At 39.3% G+C, this 24,690-nt stretch overlaps 1 protein-coding gene across 1 annotated transcript; it reads right to left on the bottom strand.

The window, feature by feature from the left end:
- Positions 1 to 5,195: 5,195 nt before the first annotated feature.
- On the bottom strand, positions 5,196 to 22,323 carry TMEM192 (transmembrane protein 192). The gene is made up of 6 exons (XM_083367874.1): positions 22,237 to 22,323; positions 16,879 to 17,025; positions 14,542 to 14,806; positions 11,563 to 11,697; positions 6,247 to 6,349; positions 5,196 to 5,806 (listed from the first exon to the last, which is right to left on the bottom strand). Exons 1-6 carry the CDS (start codon positions 22,300 to 22,302, stop codon positions 5,683 to 5,685), a joined length of 840 nt encoding a protein of 279 aa, XP_083224000.1. The 5' UTR covers positions 22,303 to 22,323; the 3' UTR covers positions 5,196 to 5,682.
- Positions 22,324 to 24,690: the final 2,367 nt, after the last annotated feature.

Here is a 24,690-nt window from a genome sequence, read left to right as displayed (position 1 = left end):
CCAGAAACTGAGTAATTGTTTGGCTTATATCAAATTTTATGCATTCATATTCGTAGACACATTTCTCTATATAAACTGCCTGTATAGAACTTATATACAGACTGAATTGTAACCGCTTGGGAAATGCAAGGATTCCCAATCCTATAATTGAGATATCCATAGGGGAATGGAGAATGTTAATTTATGTAGCGGCAGAGGGAGCCTATGCAATGGATTTGGTTTTTGAGATATTTTCTGCTATAAGCCTATCACTGATGCACAAAAGTCATGCATCCCGTACCTCTTTACCAATACATGCTTTGGTGAGAGTCATGACAAGTAACAGTACTATAGGTACTGATCATTAAATATTAGGTGGGAAATCAGCACAATAGCCTAAGTCTTAAGACTAGACTGGGAAACTAGAAAAAGAGCAAACTGTGTCCAGACTGTTGTCAAATGAAATGCATAGGTGAATCAATGTGGTCAGCAGAAATAAAGCTTGTCCTAACCTTAGTAAGAGAGCACTTGGAGATACTATCACTGATAAGGCCACACTTGGAATAGTGCATCCAGTTTTGGTCACCACAATGTGAAAAAGATGTTGAGACTCTAGAAAGAGTACAGAGAAAAGCAACAAAGATGATTAGGGGATTGGAGGCTAAAGTGTATAAGGAACGGTTGCTGTAATTGGGAATGTCTAGTCTAATGAAGAGAAGGACGAGGGAGTGACATGATAGCAGTGTTCCAATATCTCAGGGGCTGCCACAAAGAAGAGGGAGTCAAGCTATTCTCCAAAGCACCTGAAGGCAAGACAAGAAGCAACGGATGGAAACTAACCAAAGAGAGAAGCAACCTAGAACTAAGGCGAAATTTTCTGACAAGTTAGAACAATTAATCAGTGGAGCAACCTGCCTTCAGGAGCTGTGAATGCTCCAACACTGGAAGTTTTTAAGAAGAAACTGGACAGCCATTTGTCTGAAATGGTATAGGGCCGTGGTGGTGAACCTATGGCACGGGTGCCACACAGAGCCCTCTGTGGGCACGCACGCCGTCGACCCAGTCCTAGGCCTTCAGCTGGGTTTTATAAAACCTTTTCGCTTTAGGCCTCTGCCGCCATGTGCAAAAAAAAAAGTTCAATCAATTTCAACTTCTCGCGGGGAAAAAAAGATCTCGCAAAGTTGGAATTGATTGATTGAACTTTTTAGTCCCAACCAGTTTGCCATTACCACCGCAGCCATGCCCACCCAATGGGCCACACCCACTCAGCACCCAATGATACATAAGAAGGTTTTGGGTTGCAGTTTGGGCATTCGGTCTCTAAAAGGTTCGCCATCACTGGTATAGGGTTTCCTGCCTGAGCAGGGGGTTGGACTAGGTGACTTCCAAGATCCCTTCCAACTTTTTCTTTGTTGTTATTGTTGTTGTTATCATCATCATCATCATGAAGTTGAGTTTAGAACTCAAAAAAATCAGTCACTGACAGTCCTTGGGAATTATAGCCCAATAGATCATGAATAATTGGAAACAACTGAATTACTGATGATCAACAGCATGATAAACACGGGAAGAAATTATTTCTGATTCAAATAATTTATTCCTTTCTAAAATAGATAAAATGGAGATATGCTTTTTTATAATGCTAGCTTCATAACCTAAGTCAGGGCTTTTCAACCAGTGGTATGGGTACCACCTGTGGTACATTGGCACCTGGCAGGTGGTACGCAACCATCCTAGAAAAGTGGTAGCAGGGGAGGGGAATGAGCTGAACCGGTGGCAGCACCACACAAGCCTGAGCGAGAGACGGCTGGAGCTGCAGGGCTGTCAGGGCTCAGCGGAAGTGCCAGGATCCAGCTGGAGCTCGGTGCTGATCCTGGCGCTTCTGCTGGGACCAGAAGAAGAGCTGATCAGCTGGAATGTTGCAGCATCTCCAGGGTCTTGTGATTTACATTCAGATGTTTGGCAACTGATTCATATTTATGACAGTGTCCCAGGGTTATGTGAAGTGACCAAAACATGCTGCAACCACCCAGCAGATGGGGGAAATAAAAACCAAACACAACCCCACCCCACCCCATCCCCGCTGCCAATCCTCAACAGAAATGCTCACAACAATGAAAACCTCAGACAGGAGGAAGAGCGCCACCGGGCGGGCAGGCAGGTGTCTTATGTCAACGCTGCTAACATCGAATGTTATTGCTTGACAAGAGATGAAGAAGTAGCCGTTTCGTGTTAAACTTGTGTATTGCTTTAAAAGATTTAATTTACGGTTGGGAGTGGGGATTACATCTTTCAAGGCCATCTCTAACTAGAGAAGATAAGACCTTGGCGGGTTTTCTAATGGAAGGGAAACTGATTCTTTAAATTAATTGGAGAATATGATTAATGACAAAATTAGAAAGGTGGAGAATTGTGTTTTAATATACTGTATTGTGCAAGGGGCGGAGATTTCAGATTCCAGCTTCCTTCGAGCAAGCATTTGCCGGTGTTTTAGGCTAATAACTTTTAAGGTAAACAATGCCTCAGAGTCACTTGAAAAACCCATACGTCAGAAACTTGACAACTTGCTCGGCTGTGGCTTGGAGGGCACTTTTTTCAGTGCCATTGTAACTTCGAACAGTCACTGTTGTAAGTCGAGGACTACCTGTACTTTTTCACTTTTTTCCTTTATTTTTTTTTGGTCATCAAGTTTTTGACACCTTGCTGGGTGACTGGTGGTACTCGGATGTTGCCATATCCTAAAAGTGGTACAATGGGTGAAAAGGTTGAAAAGCCCTGACCTAAGTCATCTTCCCAAATGCCAGAGTGGTGGTGGCTCTTTGGGCCCCTACATATAGTCTGCTCCAAGTTATGTGATCCAGGAACAGTGTTTAGAACAAAGGAATTGTTAACACTCTGATCCATTCCCCAACTGGGATGAATTGGAGTTATTTTTTCTCTGCATACTCAAACTGGTTCAACCCCACTTTAAAATCAGATATATTGTATATAGTTTTTGCCAGTTTCCCGTCATTCTGGTTCAGTTATTGGAGTATTATTCTGCTAATGGATGAACAGATCAGCAGATATAAAAGAAGCAAATACAAGCAAAGCATTAAATGTAAAGAAAGAGACTTCTTATATGGCTTGAGCATTTTTATTTTATTAGAACTGCATTCCTCTCACTGGGAATTTGGTAATTCTAAGAGATTATAGTTCAATGCATATCTGAGGAATCAGTCTGAGGCAGCCAATCTTTTAAATGAATTTAAAGGTATTTTGTAATGCACTTAAAACCCTTATCCCAAAGTGGAATTTACTAGGTGCCCTGAGCCAGTAAAGATAATATGTACTTAGATAAAATATGAACTTGAGGTGGAGGACGCAATTCAAAGTGTAACACAGAGCGCTTGAAACAGGGAGGGTATTAAAAGCATTAATTTCTGACTCAGTTCATAGACCTTGCACAAATTAGCAAATCTTCCAAAGCACAAAGAAAAATTAAATGGGAAAACTATTTACCATATCTTGAGCAAAGGATGGATACTGTGAAAATAAAATAATTTTAGCTGAACTGGAAGGATAGAAGCTTTGTGACTGGTAAAACAGAAACAAAACAAAGGTTACAATCTTTGGCATTTACCAAATGCTCCACAACTTCAAGCAACATTAGCAAGTTTGGCTCAAAAAACCAACAGATAGAAAGCACTGTTGTACAGCTGGAATGCCAAAGGTTGCTCACTATACTTTAACCCAGTGGCTTTTCAAACTTGGCAATGTTTTGATGGTGGGGAATGGCTGGGGAATTCTAGGTGTTGAAGTCCACACAACTTACAAGTTGCTAAGTTTAAAAAACAACAACAGTGCTCTAAATCTTCATACCAAGTAAGAACTGTAACTGAAAGAGCCATAACGGCAAATGTTTCTATACAATTTAACTAATTCTTGGCTTAAATTAATGCACAAATGTTTATATTGTTATCTAATATTCCAGACTATGTTTTAGAATTTTTTTTTAAAATTCCTGCTGACATTAATAGAATCATAGAATATCACTTGGAAGGGACCTTAGAGGTAGCACTTTTCTGCTACCAATCACATATGATAACAAGATGAGTTCTTAACTAGGAAACTAGATCTGATAAAAACAGGGTTTGAAGAATTTTTACGTACAGATTGCAATAGAGTAGGATTTATTGCATTTATTAATTTATCACACTTAATACAAAAGGTAGAACAAATTACATACAAACTATGTTGAAATCTAAGTATCCTTTAAAAGGAAAGCTCATCTTCTATATAAAATCTTACCTCTGCTTAAACCACAGCCTAAAAGACATGAAGGAATTAGTGTTAGAAGCAGTCAGTTGCAATATTATGTTATTTTGTACAGTATACATGCATACATATATTTCAGTAAACAGTGGATGAATAATCAGTTTGTATAATTTATAACAGGATGGTATACTTTTGTTCTTCCCCAGACAAGGTCACAGAATTAGTATGCCTTTCTGTAGAAATACTGACTACAGAATACACAAAAATTTGTCTTCATTGCTAGCAAAAAGACAGAGCAGGCAATTAACTGTTAATGGAGAAAAAGGAAATTAAAACCTTTAGTCGAGCAGATCCCAGCAACTAATTTTCATTGAGTTCAATAGGATCCATACGCTTTTATCTATTTTGTGCAACAGCTTTTGAGGGAGAAATCATTAAGTCTAGTAGGCCTGAGTATTTTCAACAACTATGATAGATTTAAGGGGCAGAGGAAGTGGATTTTAAACATCCCATATGCAGGGATTTAAAGAAGTAGCTTTTCAAAATAAAGAAGTAGGTCTTAAGGAAAAATTAAAAGCCAGAAACTAATGTTTCTTCACATTATAAACAATAACACACCATAAACCTCTAGGATAGAGACTGATAAAGACTTACATGCAGCTTGTTAATATCCCCATGCATTTAAAAAATATATTCAGACACTTCCCTATTCTTGCTCATTTGATTGTAAGATGCTGCCGGCCCATACACATAAGCAAGGCAGAAAGGCAATATTAGCTTCATTTTCATATCCATGATTTTAAAAGGCTTAATTTATATTTTCCATATTATATCCACACAGTCTTTCCAGTTTATGTAGAATATCCTCACTTTCCTCTTTCAAATATTCCTTTGCATTCAGGATTCTATTCTGTTATCACTGTACCTGTAGAAATTGATTCTGCACATTTTTTTTTAAAAAAAAAAGGTTTTCCAGATGATTCTTCACTATTACCATAGTAATTGTATTCATCTCTGAGGAAGCAGAGATACAAATAATCCTTAATTTCTTTTATACATGTATCCAATAATTTAACCAATAGCATTACAGATGTAAGGAAAACTGACACTTAAATGAAGATGTTTACTTTGGTTGTATTTTTGAAAAGAACTGAATCCTGAACTACCACACAAATCTTTGGCACTTTTAGAAGAACAATCTGCAACTGACATAGAAATAGAATTTTTCCCTATCTAAGGTCCACCTCCCGCACTGCAATTTTTTTTAGGAGAGACAACCATTTAAAAATATATATCCTTTTTTTAAAAAAAAAGCTTTTCCAGTGAGCCAGGAGTGATCCAACTGTTATTCAAAACGTAGATTGGAGTTTTTCAGTACAACTTGCTTTTCAGAGAACAAATCAACTCTGGAGATGTTTTTCTTTTACACTGCTGTCTCGAATACCACTAGCTTCTGTTCTGCTCGGACATTAATGTCAATAGTCTCTTGCTAAGCAAGGCATTGTGCCGCTGAAGGTATTCAATCACATCACCTTGTTTTTCAACTACTTCGTCCAAACTTGAGATTTCCCTGAAAAGCAAAATAAAATAAAATAAAACAAAATCACACCACCATCCTAATTACATTGTCTTTTGCTATTTTAATTCATTTCAATAGGCTTGTTCTTCCCAGCACACTAACCCTCTAGAACAGAGATGTTAAAACTGCCGGGCAGCAGGGCGGTTTCATCATACCGAAGCTACGCCCACTCCATTGCCGGCAATGCAAAAAGAGTCATTATACGTCGCGACACATCACGTGACATGGCGAGTTTGACCCCCGTGCTCTAGAACAAAGATGGGAAACTATGGTCCCTTCATGACTTGTGGACTTCAAATCCCATAGTTCCCCAACCCCTGCTCTAGAATAATGAATCATGAGATTAATGTATCAAACTATCAGAGCTTTAAAAAAGTCACAGGAGTCAGTGCCAAGGATTTAGCCAAGTTCAGAAAGTTTTATACAAGTACCTGAATCCAACTTCTGAGGTGACTTGATTAGGGTAAGAATATATCTTCTCTTCTTCTATTATATCAGGTCTTGGCTTTGCTTGGTTAAAGTTGCTTACCTTCACTTTGAAAACAAAGAAAAGATAAAATGTATTCTGCTACTATCAAACTATATTCAATTAAACACAAACTTAATTTATAGAAGAAAGTCTGTTCTCTTTCCTCTACAAAATGGAATTGTTCAAAGCATTTAAATATAAAACAAGAAGCATAAGAAAAAAAAGAGAGAGTTGTTATTCAGACCCAGAGAAAATCAGACAGCCCAAACAATAAAAGTTAAATAAAATGACAAAATCCAAGATTAATTTAAAAGGAATTTTGTAGTATAAACAGAGAGCATCAATATTCTGCTTCCAAAAATAAAAATCCCTGCACATATTTCTTTAAATGTGCCTCTAAAGGTAATTAGTTATGGGGGGAAAAATCATATCAGCTAAATATTCACATGAATGGAAACAGTTCTTCAGAAAGCTTTACCTCAAGATGTTTAGGACTTTAATCTAAGGCAAACAATTTAGCAATTCTAGAATATATCCCATACAAAGCAAGAATAGGGAGATTTTTCTTTCGGCTTTTCTCTAAACCCTCCCCTTTCAAAAAAAAAAAGAATAGTCAGTTTAAGTCAGAACATGTCATCTTAGGGAAAAGGGAGGGAAAAAACCTCTACAATTGTGCAGTTAATTTTTTCTTTATATAATGAAATCACCGATCCTGTTTTACATAGCATATTTATAGGGAAAGGGTATTGATATAACAGGAAAACTGGGATAATTTTTACCTAGTCAACTGAAGAGATTTGGACTTAGTCCAAAATATCCTGAAAAAGAGCCAGGTTGTATTTAATAAATTCACCAAAGAAAGAAGAAAAAATATATCTGGAGAAGAACTAGACTTAGTGGACCACTACCTATACCTTGGCTAAGGATCTCAATGGAAGGTGATACAATAAAGGAAATTGAATGACAGGTTAAATGTGGCTGGCAGGCATTCGGCAAGCTAAGCATAATTTTCAAGAACAACCTCCCTCTATGCATGAAAAGTTTTTGATCAGGGTGTGCCACCTGCTCTAACATATGCGTTGAAACATGGACATCAAGACAAGACAAGACAGAAAGACCTGCACATGGATTCAAGAACAAACGAAAGTCTACAATATCATTAGGAGAGTAAAATAATTCAAATTGGAAATGGGCTGGTCACATAGTAAGAAAAACTGGCGGGTGGACCAAGACAGTCATAGAATGGATCCCACTTGATAAGACGTGTCCACGAAAGAGACTAAAATAAGATGGATTGACGGCATCTGCAAGTATTGCGGGCCCAATTGGCAAAACCAAGCTCAGGACCGTATTAGTTCGAAACATGTGGAAGAGGCCTTCATCCTGAAGTGGATAGATAATGGCTAAAATGGTAACGATGATTCTGGGTGAATGGGGAATACATCTTTTGGATGACTATGGAGCGTTTGTCTTAACTAATATTATTCTCAACATTCAACAATGTCCCAGAAAAGGCCCATGTGAACAGAACCAGTTTTGTCGTTCCATTAGTCTCCTTCCCCGTCAAATTTAAAGGAAACAGGAGCTAGATATGATAAACAGTGGCATCACTATCTTTCCCCTCTGCTCAAGAAAATAACATGGGAAATGGGAACAGTGGGCAAAATCTTCCAGCGTGCTTTGTGCCAATGGGAAAACAACCAACCAAACAAGGCTTATTTGTTATCGGTGAGCAGAAATGAGTGAACTGGCTGAGCAAGAGGATTGCTAGGTAATTTGCCACGTGAATACAACCATAATATATTATTACTACCAGGAAATGCAATGAGGAGGGGGGGGGAAATGGAGACAGGTATTAACAGGGAAATACCATGTGACCGTTTCAGCTATTTTTATACTTTACAGCAAGCTAACTATTCACTTGTTAATTCAGAGAAAACCCTTGTCAATTGGGTTATTTCTGTGATGGCATATTTTGCTAGGAAATATGGAAGTATGGTTTATGTAGCATTCTTACTCTAAATTGTTTTAAAGGGCCATGAGGTTGGAGTCCTATTTAATTCCCTTAAAAAAAATTTAAAGGAGCATTAAAAGGCTGTTTTGAATGGTATGAATTAAAGCAGATATGGGTTGATGGGTAATGTATTCCAATACACTGTGGGGAGAGGCAGAGGGGGGGGAAGGGTGGAAAGAATCTGGCTAGGAAAAACTGTATAAAAGTATAATCATTCACATCCAAGATTTGGTTCTGCAAATATGTTTTCAGAATGAATGCTTGAATACTCTTAGTCTTTAGCCAACGAGGGGTTAGCCAGTATACTGGAGATGATTGTTTTTATTTATTTATTGGTCTGACATCAACACAATGCTTCATTCTCATCTACTCAATCAACAGCTCTGTGTGAACAGAAAAAACTCTTCCTATCTCGACTGGAATTGCTTTACTAGGCCACCTGCTATGTAGGAAGAGGGCTGCATGACTGATCAGAGGAATAACTAAAGCAGGTGTGTCTACAAGCTGTAAAAAGCATTAGATGCATTTAGCTCTCAAGCTGCCTTAGAATTCAGGTATCAAAGCGCAGATCATATTACCCCAAAGCACACAATCCAAACAACTGTCATTTAACAGGTGCCTAAAGGTGGGCAGTGGAGGAGAATCATAAAAGATGGGTAAGCTAGTGATGTTGTTACTAGACCTCTACACAAAGCATTTAATAATATAACTATTTCTTTCTGAAATAGATGGTTATTAGTCAGATGAAGAGATAGGTGAGGATGATTAACTGTAGAGAGCAGATCCATGGGCATCTGCTGAGGCACGAAAGATGAAATAACCACTGTGACTCTCCTCCACTTGTATGTTGTTATATTGCACATAGGTATGTAGGGACAGAACCTGCATTCTGACATCATGACACTCATTTCAACACTTTGTCAAAGCCACTGATTCTTAATAGAACCTAGAATAATAACGAGTTGGGAGGAGCTGTCCAATCCCCTGCTCAAGCAAGAGATCTGATGCCATTTCAGACAAACAGAACTAAAGAATTGCGTGGCACATAAAAGACTAGCCAATGTGCTGCATTACATATTTACAGCAATTTGTGTGCTGTCATACACATTGCCAGTGAAAATCAGTATCACTGACCAAGAAGCAATCAAGGAAAACATTGACAAAGTAGAAGGAAGTTTTTTTTAAAAAAGAACAAACAACTGTATAGATCACAGGTGTCAAACTCTCCGTATCCCATGACGTGACATGACTTTTTTTTTTTTTGCATTGCCAGAGCTGGGATGGGCGTGGCCTCCGTATGATGCAACCAGTGTGAAGAATGTAGTTTCTATGGCTATGCAAAGGTCTGGATTCAAAGGGCAAAAAGGGATCCTATTTTCTTTTTGAATTTGGATCTCTGCACACTTATTATATAAAGTAGTAAAGATTTAATGGGCCAGGATACACAGCATGGTTTTTGTTAACCCTTTTAAATTTTCAATAAGTAAAAGGTAAAGTTTCCCCTGCACATGCGTGCTAGTCGTTTCCGACTCTAGGGGCCGGTGCTCATCTCCGTTTCAAAGCCGAAGAGCCAGCGCTTGTCCGAGGACGTCTCCGTGGTCATGTGGCCGGCATGACTAGACGCCAAAGGCGCACGGAACGCTGTTACCTTCCCACCGTAGTGGTCCCTATTTTTCTACTTGCATTTTTTAGGTGCTTTCGAACTGCTAGGTTGGCAGAAGCTGGGACGAGTAACAGGCGCTCACTCTGTTACGCGGCACTCGGGATTTGACCCGCCAAACTGCCGACCATCTGGTCGACAAGCTCAGCGTCCTAACCCACTGAGCCACCGTGTCCCTTAAATTTTCAATATTTATACATAAATATGACCTAAATGTTGAGAATCATTTTCTTCAATAAATAAATAAACAAATGTGTTTTTGATTCATGCACAGTTTTAGGAGTTGTGTGGAGATAAGATCATGTTTTAAATCATACTTATGCAGAAATATTGAAAATTCAAAAAGATTCACAAACTTCTAAGCACCACTGTATGTATTTAGCTACTTCAAAGTGCTATTTTGCTTCCATCACATTTACAAAGATGCCTTAGAAGCTAGCTAAAATCTGTGCTTATGTTGCCATTATATGTTAAATGAGACTATACAGAAGTCACATACTTTTTTTGTTCTAGGTTCTAAATTTTATTTCTTTAATTGTGAACACTGGGAGACTCTGTTATGGGTCAGAGAAACAGAAAAAGCAGCAAGTCTAACACAAAGCCACAATATTCGAAATCCAACTCCTTTGACACAGCAATTTACAGATTATTCACAAACACCAGGCATGTCAAACTCATAATGTCATGTGATGTCACGCGACATATCGTGACTTTTTCCCCATTGCTGGCAATGGGCTGGGCACGGTTTCGTCGTGACGCCAGCAGTTTTGACACACCTGACATTCACCTTAACTCCTTAAAATACAGATTCCCCAGCATGGCCTGAAAAATAATAGCATGGTGTCATTTTTGCCTTCTTTGCTGCAATGACTTATAACATTATCTTACTTTACTGTCAATGTTACATTCTCTTGACAGTTTTAGCTTTTTTTCATCCTAAGAAAGAGACCGGGGAATTTTATTATTCTTATAAGACTGCATCTTGTGCTTGAGTTTCCTCTAACACTCTCTGAATTGTGCAAATATATCTTACAATATGCATTTTGCTCTTTCCTTCCTTAGCTACCATCTGCACAGTAAAAAATAAAGAGGCTTGAACTATTCATGAAGAGATGTAGCTGCTTATCAGTGCCAGGCAAAAAGCTTCTCAAAGCAGCTGCTTTGCCACAAAAGATGGCCCTCACTGCCAAGGGAGGAATTTCTTTATCAACAGCTGCATTTTGTATGCTCTATTTTTGTGCTGTACACTGCCCCAAGCCCTTGGGATACACCAGTGTAAAAGTTGAAAGATGTAAGTGTCATGCAAACAATTGTAGCTTGCAGTTCCACCACCACCGCAAAAGTTAAGTCCGGTAACATCCGCATCTTTGTCCTCTTCTAAAATTAACCATTTTTTTTCAAATGTATTAAATCACATACTTTTTCTTAACACCATATAGAATAATACTGAAAGGACTGGCGGTAAGATTTCCTATAATACAAATATTAAGCTGATAGCTTGTAAACTTTTTTGCAGCCCTCTTAATGTTAATGTTAATAATGCTTTAAAGACCACGAGAGTGAGTGGATTAGTCACCTTAACAAAGCAAAGATACAATTCTCACCTGTGTAGACAACTAGACATATCAACGAACATATCAATTCCATAGCCAAGATTCCCAGCATGAAGCAGAGATACATTTTATTGTGATTAGGAAACGAATGTTGCAATGACACTATCAGCAATAAAGCCACATTTCCTATTAAAAACAAATAGGACACATTAGAAACAGAAATCTGGGTTAGCTTACCCCACAAAGCCACAATGGTTGAAAGTCAAGGTCCTGGGGGATGGCCACTAAAACAGTCACGGGTAGTCTAGAATTTTCCAAATATAGCTCAAAATTAACCCTTAATAATAGCGGTGCAATAGCTTTAAACTAAATTGCATGCAAGAGATAACCTCGATCAATAGGCCATTAAAATAAATCCATATACAGCTCATTCTAATGAGCCAGAATAGAAACAAACAGAAAAATATATTAACTGTCTGCAAGGCTAGAACTTGAATTCAGTTCTCCCCTTTATTACACCTTCCAGAACAATTCAGTCATCACTGATTATCTGTGTAAGGGTTTTGGATGAATCTTTATAGCAATGGGCTAGTCCAGGGGTAGGCAACCTCGGCTCTTTTATGACTCGTGGACTTCAACTCCCAGAATTCCTGAGCCAGCTTGGCTGGCTCAGGAATTCTGGGAGTTGAAGTCCACGAGTCATAAAAGAGCCGAGGTTGCCTACCCCTAGGCTAGTCTTACTGGAATGATAGATGCTATTTATTTTTATTGGATTTCCATCAGTCACACCATCTTTCTATGGGCTTTAGGAGTAATGTTATGAACATATATAAGACTATTCTTGGTCGAATTAATATACAGGCTGATTTGAGTACTGTCAAATCAGCGTCAACTTTCGGTAACCATAGCTGAAATATCTCTAGGATGATTTATTTTTACCTTGGCCTTTTAAGTTGTGTAGGGATGTGATGATTTTAACAATCACTACAATCATTTGCTTTCCGTATCCAAATGCAAGAGCACATTACCATTACATTCTTTTCTACAATACAAATATTTTGTTGTTCTCCCCCCTCCCCACCACCACCACCACCCCACAGACAAAACGGTACAGGTTCTGCTTTTTATACAGGTGTCTGCTCGATTTAGCTGGGCTGACCTTTATATCTTGGGTGACTGTACTGAGAAAAGAAAAAAAAAACATTTTGGCTGTACCTTAACGTACTTCTCAAGAACATTCACCCCTATAAGAATGAGACAGCACAGCAGGGACTTGCAAGTGAAATGATTATTAGCATAGTGTAAAAGGACAGTATTTTTGTTTCACAGCAGCATAGCCCAAGCACTAGATCTTAAGGAAAATGTATCCTCTGTTTAAATAGTTATGGGCCATCTTGCCAATTTCTCTATCTCTAGAGCTCTATCTAGCGGCCACATTCCAGTGGTGCACATCTAACATATTCATCAATCTGTAGATTGTTGATTGGTTCAAACTGCAGTTTGTGTGTGTATATACACAAACAGAGAGAGACAGAAATGTCAGGTGCTTACTTTAGAAATAAGACAATTTTTTCATTAGAGAAGAAACAGACTTCTTTTCAAAGGGTGCCTATTAATTTTTTAATATCTGGAAAAAGGGTTTTTCATTCTACTCAGTTAAGCAAGCTTAGAATTGCTCAGTGGCAAGTGCTGGCCCCCTTCAAGGTAGTCCAGAGAGGAAGCACAATCAGGAGCACCAGATTATTTTATTGCAAGATTCCATTAAACAGAATTTTGCAAGACTGAAAATATTGCCCCCTTCTATCTTGTTGGCCTCTGGAAAGCTAAAAGGGTTCTCTTTTGAAATGCTTCCCATCCTTTCCCCCAAACCTGCAAACTAAGCTGCCTCTTATCAGATGTTGTCCAGGCTGCTAGTCTTCCTCCCCCAAGGCCATCCCCAACACTATCATGTAACATGGGAAAACTGGGAGCCACAACATTCTTGTCTCGTTTTATAATTAGATAGACAAGGAATATAAATGTAACACATATAATGATAGGTTGAGTTAGAAATATAAATTTAAAAATGAAATTAAGCGGTACTACCATAAAAGAATCTCTCCAGTTTTGTAAGACTGCATCTTTTAAAACTTATTTAATATGTCTTTTATGTTCACAACGCATGCCATTTTCCATCTGCATGCTACATGTACTACTTATTTCTACAAGCCAATGAAACTAACTGATAAAAGTGGACTTACTGTCTTACTAATAGGCAGAATCCAAACCAACAGACCCAAGATAAAAGCTTACAAGTAAACATTAATCTAGATAATATAAGCTATTTGACACCAGACTAGAGTATATTAAAAAGTTGATAAACTTTCATCCTTGAAAGCAAAGCCAAAACCTTATTTTTCAGGGATGTTTCAAATCAATATCTGATATTTATTGTGTATCAGAATAGAAATTTCCAACTCTATTAATAGTACCCTGGCACTTGCATTCCTAATGAAAAAGTGCCTTGGATACATGCTTGATCTCTAAAGAATTAGGACCTCTGGTGTTACTGCAAATTTTCTATGCATGCAAAGAGGTACAAATACAGATACAATACTCATATCTATGGACTTATTTACTACATAGTGGGCCTGGTACAATTAAGGCAGCACATTATCACTTTTCATTGTACAAAATATAATGTGACCATTACTTGGCAGTGGCTCTATTTGAAAACACGCTGCAGTGTAAAATGTATTAAATGCATGAAAAATAAAACCACATTTTTAAAAATCTTTTAAAAGTCTGAGCAGGATTTTATACTTTTTATTAGTCGTAGCTATAATAGAGACTTGTTTCAGTTTACTAGAATGAAAGTTTCAACTTATCAGAATGAAATATATCACTACAAAAATAAAAGTCACAAAAATTTCCACCCTAGATATGTAACATCATTACTGCATACTGAAATACCTGAATTTAGATAAAAAAACATAATTAAATTGAATTAAGCATTACTTAATCAAAATAAGCAAGTATGTTCTGGTTCACCTGTTGACTGAATTAGTAGGGGAACCCTTTTAAGATGTCTTGTAGTTCGGTAGATGCGGAGGTAACCTTTGCTTCTAGCTTTGCTGTGATGAAAGTGAATGTATCGTTCCAGGATCAGATGAAGAATCCAGAGAATTACCTTGGCAATTATTATAGTAGTCTGCACTTTAAAAGGATAAGTGTAGTTTTCAGGGCATGTGTCTTCACTTGAATCAGCATAAGAACAAATCACCCCGGTCACAAATGCCAGCACAACGAAAGTAACCTAAAAAAAGGAAGATATTAAATAATTATATGTACTAATGAAGTATTATTAGTCAGGTTTCATGCATACAAGCTATTTATTTCTATTAAGTGTCCTTATATTGTTTTTGTTGTGAGCTGAATTATTGTACTGTTTCAACTGGGAATGCTTGTATTTACCAATTCAGGAACAATACCACTATAACCGATTCTACGCATGACAGAATATTCTAATGCAAATATGTACCCAAGATATAGCTATGCATACATTTAGGGCACTTTATAACCAGTTCAAGGGTCATGAAAAGTCCGTAAAATTCAGCTTTGTCTTTCTTCAAAGGAGTCACTGGGGTTGTTCAATGTCCTCTTTAAATAGCACCAAGGCATTATGGTGAGTCCCCAACTTACAATTATGTATGTTATTTCATTAAACTTTTCAAGGCACCAGTTATTTTCTCAGTTCAGGAAGTCTGGGTGTGCACATAGGGCCAGTTTCCACCAGCCTGTTTCTGGCAAATGGTATGGCCGTGGGCTATATAAAGATTCTAACAGGAAACAATAAATTGAAGATAATTTTTTAAGGATCAGAAGCTCTTTATTACAGCCAACATTCCAGTATTCAAGGATTATACAACACTACTGCCAGTAGTTGTGTATAGCCATGGGTTAAAAATTATTCAACATAAACTAGCAATAAAACCTCAAGGTTCCAGTATAGTTTATTAAGAAGCTTTGGGATGGTTGAAATTTGTGATACTTAATATCCAGACTGACAGATTTAACTTGCAGCATGCATTCATTTTAACACAAAAAAGTCTGTTTAGGTGACTTGCAACTTGTGGTTTGAATTAAAAAACTGTCCTGCCGAGAAATATTAGAAACGTTTAAACTTTCACTTCAGTGAAATAGGAACTCATTCAGAAAAGGGGAAATACAGTTTCTGCTTTATTTTTTTCATTGTAATCTATCCTGAACATAATGAAGATAGTCACTATGTTAATTCACTTATAAAGCAAAGAGTGTTACTTAATCTGGTTTCAATATGTCACTGCTTCCGTCATCAAGCTCTTAAGAGTAGTTTTCTTTCTTCCCTCACCCTCTATATACTGAAGCATCTCTCTCTTTTATTACATCAACAATACCGCTTGGCATATGCAGAAACCGTTTTGATTGCTCTATTTCATTTTGTTAATCAGGGGTCTTCAACCTTGGCCCTTTTATGACTTGTGAACTTCAACTTCCAGAATTCCTCAGCCAGCTTGCCTGGATGAGGAATTCTGGGAGTTGAAGTCCACAAGTCATAAAAGGGCCAAGTTTGAAGACCCCTGTTGTTAATAGTCAGTAAGGAGACACGGCAATTCAGATTCCAGTACTGTAAGAATAACAAAAGCTAGATTTATTAGTTATGGCACCAGAAATAGGAATCTTCTGCACACTCCATTTTGTTTTTAATTTTCTCAGTTGAGGTGTGATTCCCCACACTGAAAGTTGACAAAACTGTAACTGTAAATACAGTGGTACTCAACATTAATTGGTTCTGAGAGGCACACTAAAAAATACGAGTGCAAAACAAACAAGGTGACTTCCCATGTGACTCTTTGTTTTGGCCAGGAAGAACTTTCTATCTGTCCTTTTTCCTACGCCAGCAACCTTTCCAGCATGGCCGACTTCCTCTCTGCCCTCTGCAGCCAACCCCCTCTTCCTTTTGCAGTGTGTCAAATATCAAAGAAACTATGAGTACCGATACAACATTTTTGCATCAAAATGCATCAAGTACCAAAATTGACAGGTTTTGAAGCAGTCGAATACTGAGGTACCACTGGAATAATGATGGGGCAAGACTTATCTTAAATGATACTTGATGCCTCTGCCACTTTTAAAGGACCAAGAAGGAAACATTGAGATAAATTTCTGCTGGGGAAGGAGCAAGAAAGAAGAGAAAGAAGTTGGTATTCCTAATTTTTTATTTATTTATTTATTTTAATTCCATTTATATCCCGCCCTTTGAAATAGGCACACTTTACCACCGGTCTTCAGGCAAGCTAAGCTGATCATTTGTAGGACTCCACATCTGTTTTTTTTTCTTCAACTTACATGCAAAAGCAACAAAACATTGGCAACAAAGACTGTAGGTATGGCGCGGAACTCTGGATGCAGCCTGGAATGTAATGTTTGGCGTGGAAGAAGTGGTGCATCAAGTAGAGGGTCATCATCCATACTCTGTGTTACCTCAAAGGACCCCTGAAACAGATGACAAAAAAAAATTAAAACCAGGAAGTCAAAATAACTTACATATGCAGAAATCAATTATGCTATTTGTGCAAGTTGTCTCACATTAGAAAGATCTGTACATTTCAAAAAAAAAATTTATGTTACCTCAATGCGCAATCACATCATCACTCAGCACAAATAAATTCAGTAGCCAAAACACTAATAACAAGAACCAGACGCCTTGCAGATGAAACACATATACAAACAGAACTACACACCCTGACAGACATATTGACAGCAAACAAGTTCCAAAAAAACAAAATCACCAATATGATTCAGCAGGGGACTCCGAAACAGAAAAACATCCAAGAAGAAGAACAGAACAACGGACGAGCCATCTTGCCCTACATAAAAGGAACAACCGACAAAATCAGTAAAGTACTACGCAAACATAACATCAAAACCGCATTTAACACTGACAGAAAGATATCAACCATCCTGAGAAATCCCAAAGACAAAATAGAACTGGAAAACCAGGGCATATACCAAATCCCATGCGCCTCCTGTCCAGCAACATACATCGGACAGACTAACAGAAGAATAGAGGTACGTGTAGAAGAACATAAGAACTCAGTACAGAAAAAAGATCACACATCTTCACTAGTACAACACATAAACACTACGGGACACAACATCAATTATGAAGGTACAAAAACAATCGCCAAAATAGAACATCTCAATAGCAGAATAATCAGAGAAGCCATTGAAATAGAAAAACACCCAGACAGTATGAACAAGCGAGACGACACCTCCCGCCTACATGCCATTTGGAAACCAGCATTGATAGAGAAACGAATTTCAGCAAACAAGGATTTAAAAAACCAACAAACAACCCCAAATGCCACCAGCCCCAGCAAGACTCATCCACACCCAGAACAAAAACTCTCCCACACAGAAGACAGAATAAGTCAAGCAAAAGTGCCATCACCCAAGCAGAAGAACGCACACACGAACCTGACTGACCCATACCAGAGATACATAGCAGGTCCTCAAACTCGGAGCCAAACCAAAGCTCTGGAGGACACTACACAGCCCACTCCTCAGGACACCAAATCACAACACTCAGGATATTACAACACAACAAAAAACCCCACCCATTCAGAACACACCCCACCCAATCAGAAGACAGCCACGCCTCCACTCAATCAGAAGACAACCACTCCTCCACCCAGTCGGAGGACACACACCCCCCCACCCAATCAGAAAGCAGCCACGCCTCCACCCAGTCAGAACTCAGCCCCACCGGCAGTTGGAAAGAAAGGAACAGCCAGACCACGCATTGCTCCTGGAAGCAGCAGGAGGAACACTCCGGCCTGATGATGACGGATGTGATTTCGTCGAAACGTCGCCACAACTTTCTGAAGATGAAAGGAACGCGGGAAGAAACCCGAGACTCTAGATCTACATATATATATATATATATATATATATATATATATATATATATATATATATATATATGTGTGTGTGTGTGTGTGTGTGTGTGTGTGTGTGTTTGTTAAGTATTTAGAATGCACTTGCTTGGTCCCAAACACGGGACAAATCTTATTTCCTGTAGCAGCTCATATTTGTGTAAATTTTTTGGCTTGCTAACAAAGAATAAAGGGAGACAGATATGATCATTTCAAACTTATTTGAATGAGAACAAATAAGTTTGAAATGATCATATCTGTCTCCCTTTATTCTGTTAGCAAGCCAAAAAAATTATATATATATATATATATACACACACACATACATACACACACACACACACACACACACACACACACATACATATATATATATACAAACAAACTAGAAAAGATTTTAGATACTCTTGGCTAGGGAATTAATACAATAGGATTTCAAAACAAAATGAAGTATTCACTAACATTTAACCATTTCCTATTTGTGCTACAGTAACATGTTTTGTTTCTAACCAATAAAACAAAATTTTGAATTGGAATGTAGGTATCATGGAAGTTATATTTTCAAATTAAGCAAGTCAATCACTATTGTTGAAGAGAAACAGCATGGTCTTCAAAATCAAAATAGTTATTCTTTGGAAAAATTGTCTGGTTTTCAGGGGCATCCTTTGTATTTCAGACTTCATAAAAGGAAATGCCAACACTGTAGTTCAATATTAACAGAAAGTAGGAGGTGTAGTGTTTAGTAGCTTAAAGACAATGGGGAAAGTCTGTGATGGTTCAAGTCCTAGCACTTGTGTGGCGGGTGAGCTTCTGTAGCTTGCCTTGGCTTCTGCCATCCTAGCAGTTCAAAAGCATGCTAGTGCAAGTAAATAGGTACCACTTTGGTGGGCAAAATAACAGCGTTAAATGCGGAAATCCAACCTGTGTTTTACCTGCCAGAATGTGACCCCTGACTGTGAGCTAGTTTGCTCCCTGTGGTGTACCAAACAGATTAGCAGTCTTAGGCAGTCAAACAACTACTCAGTATTAACACTGTTGTCTCCTGGCTAATGTACTATCACCATACACTAAAAATATTAGGAAGTAGTAAGTAATTAGTTTTAAGAGTGCTAATGCTGTAATGTATAGATGTCTATTGAAATGTATATCCTACATATTGGATAAAATGTATATGTAGGCTCGGAATATAATACATCTTAATTTCACATTTGTTTCACCTTCCACAGAGAAAGAGACCAAATTATCATTCCCAATAGACAAAGGAAGAAAGACAACTCTTCCATCAGTTCTAGTCAGCATGACCAACAATGAAGAAAAGTCAATTCTTTTAATAACTGGAGACCAATGAATATTTAATCTGTTCAATGTATTTCACTTTGTAATTTTTTTAAATTACAAAATTGTTTTTCAAATACATAAATTTTAGAAAACTAGCACAGACACAAGAAAGCAACCTTTATTTTGACAGAAATGTCAACATACTGCACAGAACTTATTTTCAGTGCCAGAATCAGCCACAGCAAATAGGCAAACAGAATCACCTCAAGTATCTTTAGTTTTATCTTGAAATCTATTATTGATCCTACTGAAATCCTAGCAAACTGTGTGCAAATTCGTACTGGGGGATAATCCTGACCTTTTATATTTGTTGTTGTTAGCTGTGAAGTCGTGTCTGACCCATCACGACCCCATGGACAATGTTCCTCCAGGCCTTCCTGTCCTCTACCATCTTCTGGAGTCCATTTAAGCTCACGCCTACTGCTTCAGTGACTCCATCCAGACACCTCATTCTCTGTCGTCCCCTTCTTCTCTTGCCCTCAATCTTTCCCAGCATTAGGCTCTTCTCCAGTGAGTCCTTCCTTCTCATTCGGTGGCCAAAGTATTTCAGTTTCAACTTCAGGATCTGGCCTTCTAAAGAGCAGTCAGGGTTGATCTCCTCTAGGACTGACCGGTTTGATCGCCTTGCACTCCAAGGGCCTCGCAGGAGTCTTCTCCAGCACCATAGTTCAAAGGCCTCAATTCTTTGGCGCTCAGCCTCTTATGGTCCAACTTTCACAGCCATACATTGCAACTGGGAAAACCATAGCCTTGACTATATGCACTTTTGTTGACAGGTTGGTGTCTCTGCTTTTTAGTGTGCTGTCTAGATTTGCCATGGCTTTCCTCCCCAGGAGCAAGCATCTTTTAATTTCTTGGCTACAGTCCCCATCTGCAGTGATCTTGGAGCCCAGGAAAATAAAATCTGTCACTACCTCCATTTCTTCCCCATCTATTTACCAGGAATTGAGAGGGCCGGATGCCATGATCTTGGTTTTCTTAATGTTAAGTTTCAAGCCAACTTTTGCACTCTCCTTCTTCACCTGCAACAAGAGCCTCTTTAGTTCCTCTTCACTCTGCCATTAGAGGGGTTATCATCTGCATAACTTAAGTTGTTATATTTGTACTCTTGACCAGTTTTATAAATTTTAGTAGAACATGAAACAAAGCTCAATTTATCTAACATTGCTTCCTGGCGCTTTTAACTTCAGCACTTCTGCAGAAAGGATTTCCAGCCAAAATAGGGGAGGGAGGAAACAAGAGGAGGAAAACTGGAACACCTCCTAGGATATCAAGCAGACCTATTGTTGTGACTCAGGGTCAGCCTGTGGGTTCGGCAGTTGGGTCGGACGACTCAGAGGAAGAGGAGGGGGGTGTTGAAGACCTTGCTGAGGGGGTTGAAGATCTTGCTGATGAGAGCCCTCAGCCAGGCCCCTCCCACTTGGTCACCACGGAGACCCAGCTGTGTGAGCCTGACAGTGTGGATGAAGATGACCCACAGCTAGCCCTGTTCAAGGACGCCCGACGCAGGAGGCAGTCAATTAGGAGTAAACAGAGGAAGGCAATGGGGCTTCTCGGAAGGAGGCAGAGAGAAGCCACGCCCTGAACTCTATATAAGGGGAATGTGTGGGGAGGGCTGGTTTGCTGAAGGCAACCGCTTGGATAGTTCGTGTTTCTTAAAGCTCCTGTTTCTTGGTTGTGTCTTGTTTGTTTTTGTAGCTATAAATTTGGCAGGCGTAATTCCAGCCTCTTGCCGTTTGTAAAGGGGTTGTCCCTGCCTTTTCTGCAGGACCAGTAGCAGGCTGGTACAGAACACCTATTATTAACTACGCCCCACACAAATTCATCCCATTCTCACATGCCTGCCCATTTCACGGGTCCAACGGACAGGGTTTTTGGCTCACTCTATTGCGAGAAAGTTATTGGAGAGATCAATAATAATAATAATAATAATAATAATAATAATAATAATAATAATAATAATAATAATAATAATAATAACAACAACAACAACAACAACAACAACTGCCAAGATCTCGAGAAGCGAAATACGTCCTGCCTTCCAAAGAGAAACGAAAGAAAATCGGTGCCATCACATGATAGTGCCATCACATGATAGCCTTCATGCCGGGGCTCTCCAAACACGAGACTAGCCCTGCCGGGATCGCAACTACCAACTAGGCTCATCCTTTTGGTTAGCTACGACAGCAGCTGCGCTCCGACTCATTTGCAGAGCGCCGGGCTGAGAGCAATAATCAAGCGAAGGGCGGGGAGGGGGTCAGGGCGAGCCTAAGCCAACTGCTGCAAACCTTGGGAGATCCGGACCCCCCCCCCAACTGTTGCAAACCCCGCGCCGTCGCCCCCTCCGACCCAAAGGCTCGCCGTTCACAGGAGCGTCCGTAGTAGCCTCCGAACGCGGTCGCGCCGGGGGGAGCCCAGCAGCCAAACTCACATTATCCAGAGAGAGCAACTGCCGCCGCCCTCCTCCTCCTCCTCCTGAACCCGAAGCTCCCGCCATCGTGGGCTGCTCCTGCAGCTGCTTCCGGTGCCCCGCCCACCCCCACCCCCTTCAGTTGCAATAAAAGGAAACGCCCCGCCTCCTCCGTTCTCGGGCCCGACGTAGCGCACCTTCGGCTTTTCTTTCCCCTCCAAAGCTCCGCCCACTTTCCCGATCGGCGCTGTTATTGGAGACGCGCCTCTCGGCAAATAACCGCCTCTTGTCTCGAGGGCCCCGCCCGCCACGCGTGAAGTCCCGGCTAGGGGTCGGCAACCTCGGCTCTTTTATGACTCGTGGACTTCAACTCCCAGAATTCCTGAGCCAGCTATGCTGGCTCAGGAATTCTGGGAGTTGAAGTCCACGAGTCATAAAAGAGCCGAGGTTGCCGACCCCTGCTAGGCTTTTGCCCAAGGGACCAAGCGAGGGGGGGGGGGAGAGGGGGAGTGCTATTTACTTTGCTGAAGGAGCAGCTTCTTTTATTTTATTTTTATTTTAATTCCATTTATATCCCGCCCTTCTCCGAAGACTCAGGGCGGCTGACAAGCTTAGCAGTAGCCTTCATTCTATGTATTTTACCTGCTGATGACGCGTTTGAGGTGGGTGGGCTCCTTCCTATGTTCAGGAAGGGGAAGCCTAAAGCGACGGAGAGCAGAAGGATGAATTGGAGAAAGGGCAAAAATGCATTTCCGAAAGCATTCCCCCCGTCTTCTGTCCGGACTATTAAGAGAACACGATTTATTGATTTGTCCTACGTTGATTTGTGCTTTAAATTGTAAGCCGCCCTGAGTCTTCGGGGAAGGGCGGGATATAAATGGGAATTTAAAAAAAAAATGCGTTTAAACGTGACCCAATCTTAACTTCGATCCCAGATTTTCCCCCTTAGCTCCATCTCGTACCTAGCCCACGAGTTAGCTTTAGTCATCATTAATGGTCCTGGAATAACACGTTTCTCCTTATTCTGACGTTATCGAAGAGCCCCCGCCCCCCGTCAGCTTCCAAGGGAGGCAAAATGCACTAATATTTCCTAACAGAATAATTAAATCGATGGAAAAAGTTGCCTCCGGAAGTTGTGGGTGCTCCACAACTGAAATTAATGATTAATGTCTTGAGAGAAGAGAATTGAGGTGCGATTTTCTCATATTTTTTTTAAAAGCAGCATGATGTGCCTTTTTTTAAATCTAAAATGCATTTTATGTTAAAAGTATAATTGAAAGAATAACCTGCATTTTTGTAAGCACACTAAAATCTACTGACTCAGAGATGGTGCAGTACAGCGCACACACAATCATTTATAGGTTATAAAAGCATGCAGGGATTTTTAGCATAAGGTAGTAACCTCTATATTTTCTTATATTTATATGGAAAATAATTATTCTCAACATTTTCAGTTATTCATTAAATACAGAATGAAAATTATAGCAATTTTCATTTACAAACTGGATCCAGAGAATTTCAGTCTTTGGGTCTATAGATGGGATTGTACTGCAGTTTGGGAGTCATCCTGGTTGAAACATATGTAGCAACCATGACACAGCTTTAATATAAATAATGTGCGTGTGGCACCTATTACTACACTGGGAGGCCCTACTCAGAGAATCATGCCTTTTTGATTATGGCTGTGATCCATATGTGTTTGCCTTTGAAGACCACTCAGAATAATAATAAACCTTTATTGTCAAAGTACAACATGTGTACATTGAGATTAGCTGAGCCTCCCCCCCCTGCTCTCTCCCCCCAACACACAGTGACAACAAACCCTCCATCCCACCACACTATGTGAACCAACTACACTACACACCGGCCTCCCAAGTCAATTCTGCATAAGATTATGCAGCTAGTACAGAATGTAGCAGCATAAGTAATGTATTTATTTACTGTATTAAATTTGGAGGTCACCAACTCCAAACTGATTCTAGATAGCTTACGTTACAAAATAAAAAACAAACCTGTCCTAAGAAATTGCATTTGAGAATTGGATAGGACCACCTTTCAAAGGACTTTTAAGAGGCAGCTTTTCACTCAGGCATGCAGTCATAAGATTTGTGTGCCTCTCTTGATTGCTTTTGTGATATTTTTACATTGGTTGAAGTTGTCTCGGATATGTCTTGTTTTATATTTATAATGTGCTCTTTGTCATTCAGTGTTTATATAAATCACATGCATGTTATATATAGTGATGCTTGGTGTTGGAAGATTAAATATATGCTTGGGACAATATAATTGCATGGTTAGAGATTTTTGTTTGAAATACTGTATTCGAATGCCATTTTATGATTCCTGTTTTGGGGTATTTTGCTTTTTATAAAACAAATCAATATGCAATTCATTGTGTTTAAATTATAACAACGGTCCTATAGAATATAGATCCATATGGCACACAATTAGTTCTACCAATTGATTGTAATTTAG

Source organism: Vipera ursinii (genome assembly GCF_947247035.1).
Source record: "Vipera ursinii genome assembly, chromosome: 7".
NCBI classification, from domain to species: domain Eukaryota; kingdom Metazoa; phylum Chordata; class Lepidosauria; order Squamata; family Viperidae; genus Vipera; species Vipera ursinii.
This window is presented reverse-complemented; position numbering and strand designations above follow the sequence as displayed.

Coding starts and splice junctions, on each gene's coding strand:
- TMEM192 (XM_083367874.1), bottom strand. CDS start 22,302: ATGGCGGGAGCTTCGGGTTCAGGAGGAGGAGGAGGAGGGCGGCGGCAG. Junction 11,698..14,541: donor CCTACTAATTCAGTCAACAG/GTGAACCAGAAC, acceptor TGTTTTTAATAG/GAAATGTGGCTTTATTGCTG. Junction 5,807..6,246: donor ACCTCAGAAGTTGGATTCAG/GTACTTGTATAA, acceptor TTTGCTTTTCAG/GGAAATCTCAAGTTTGGACG.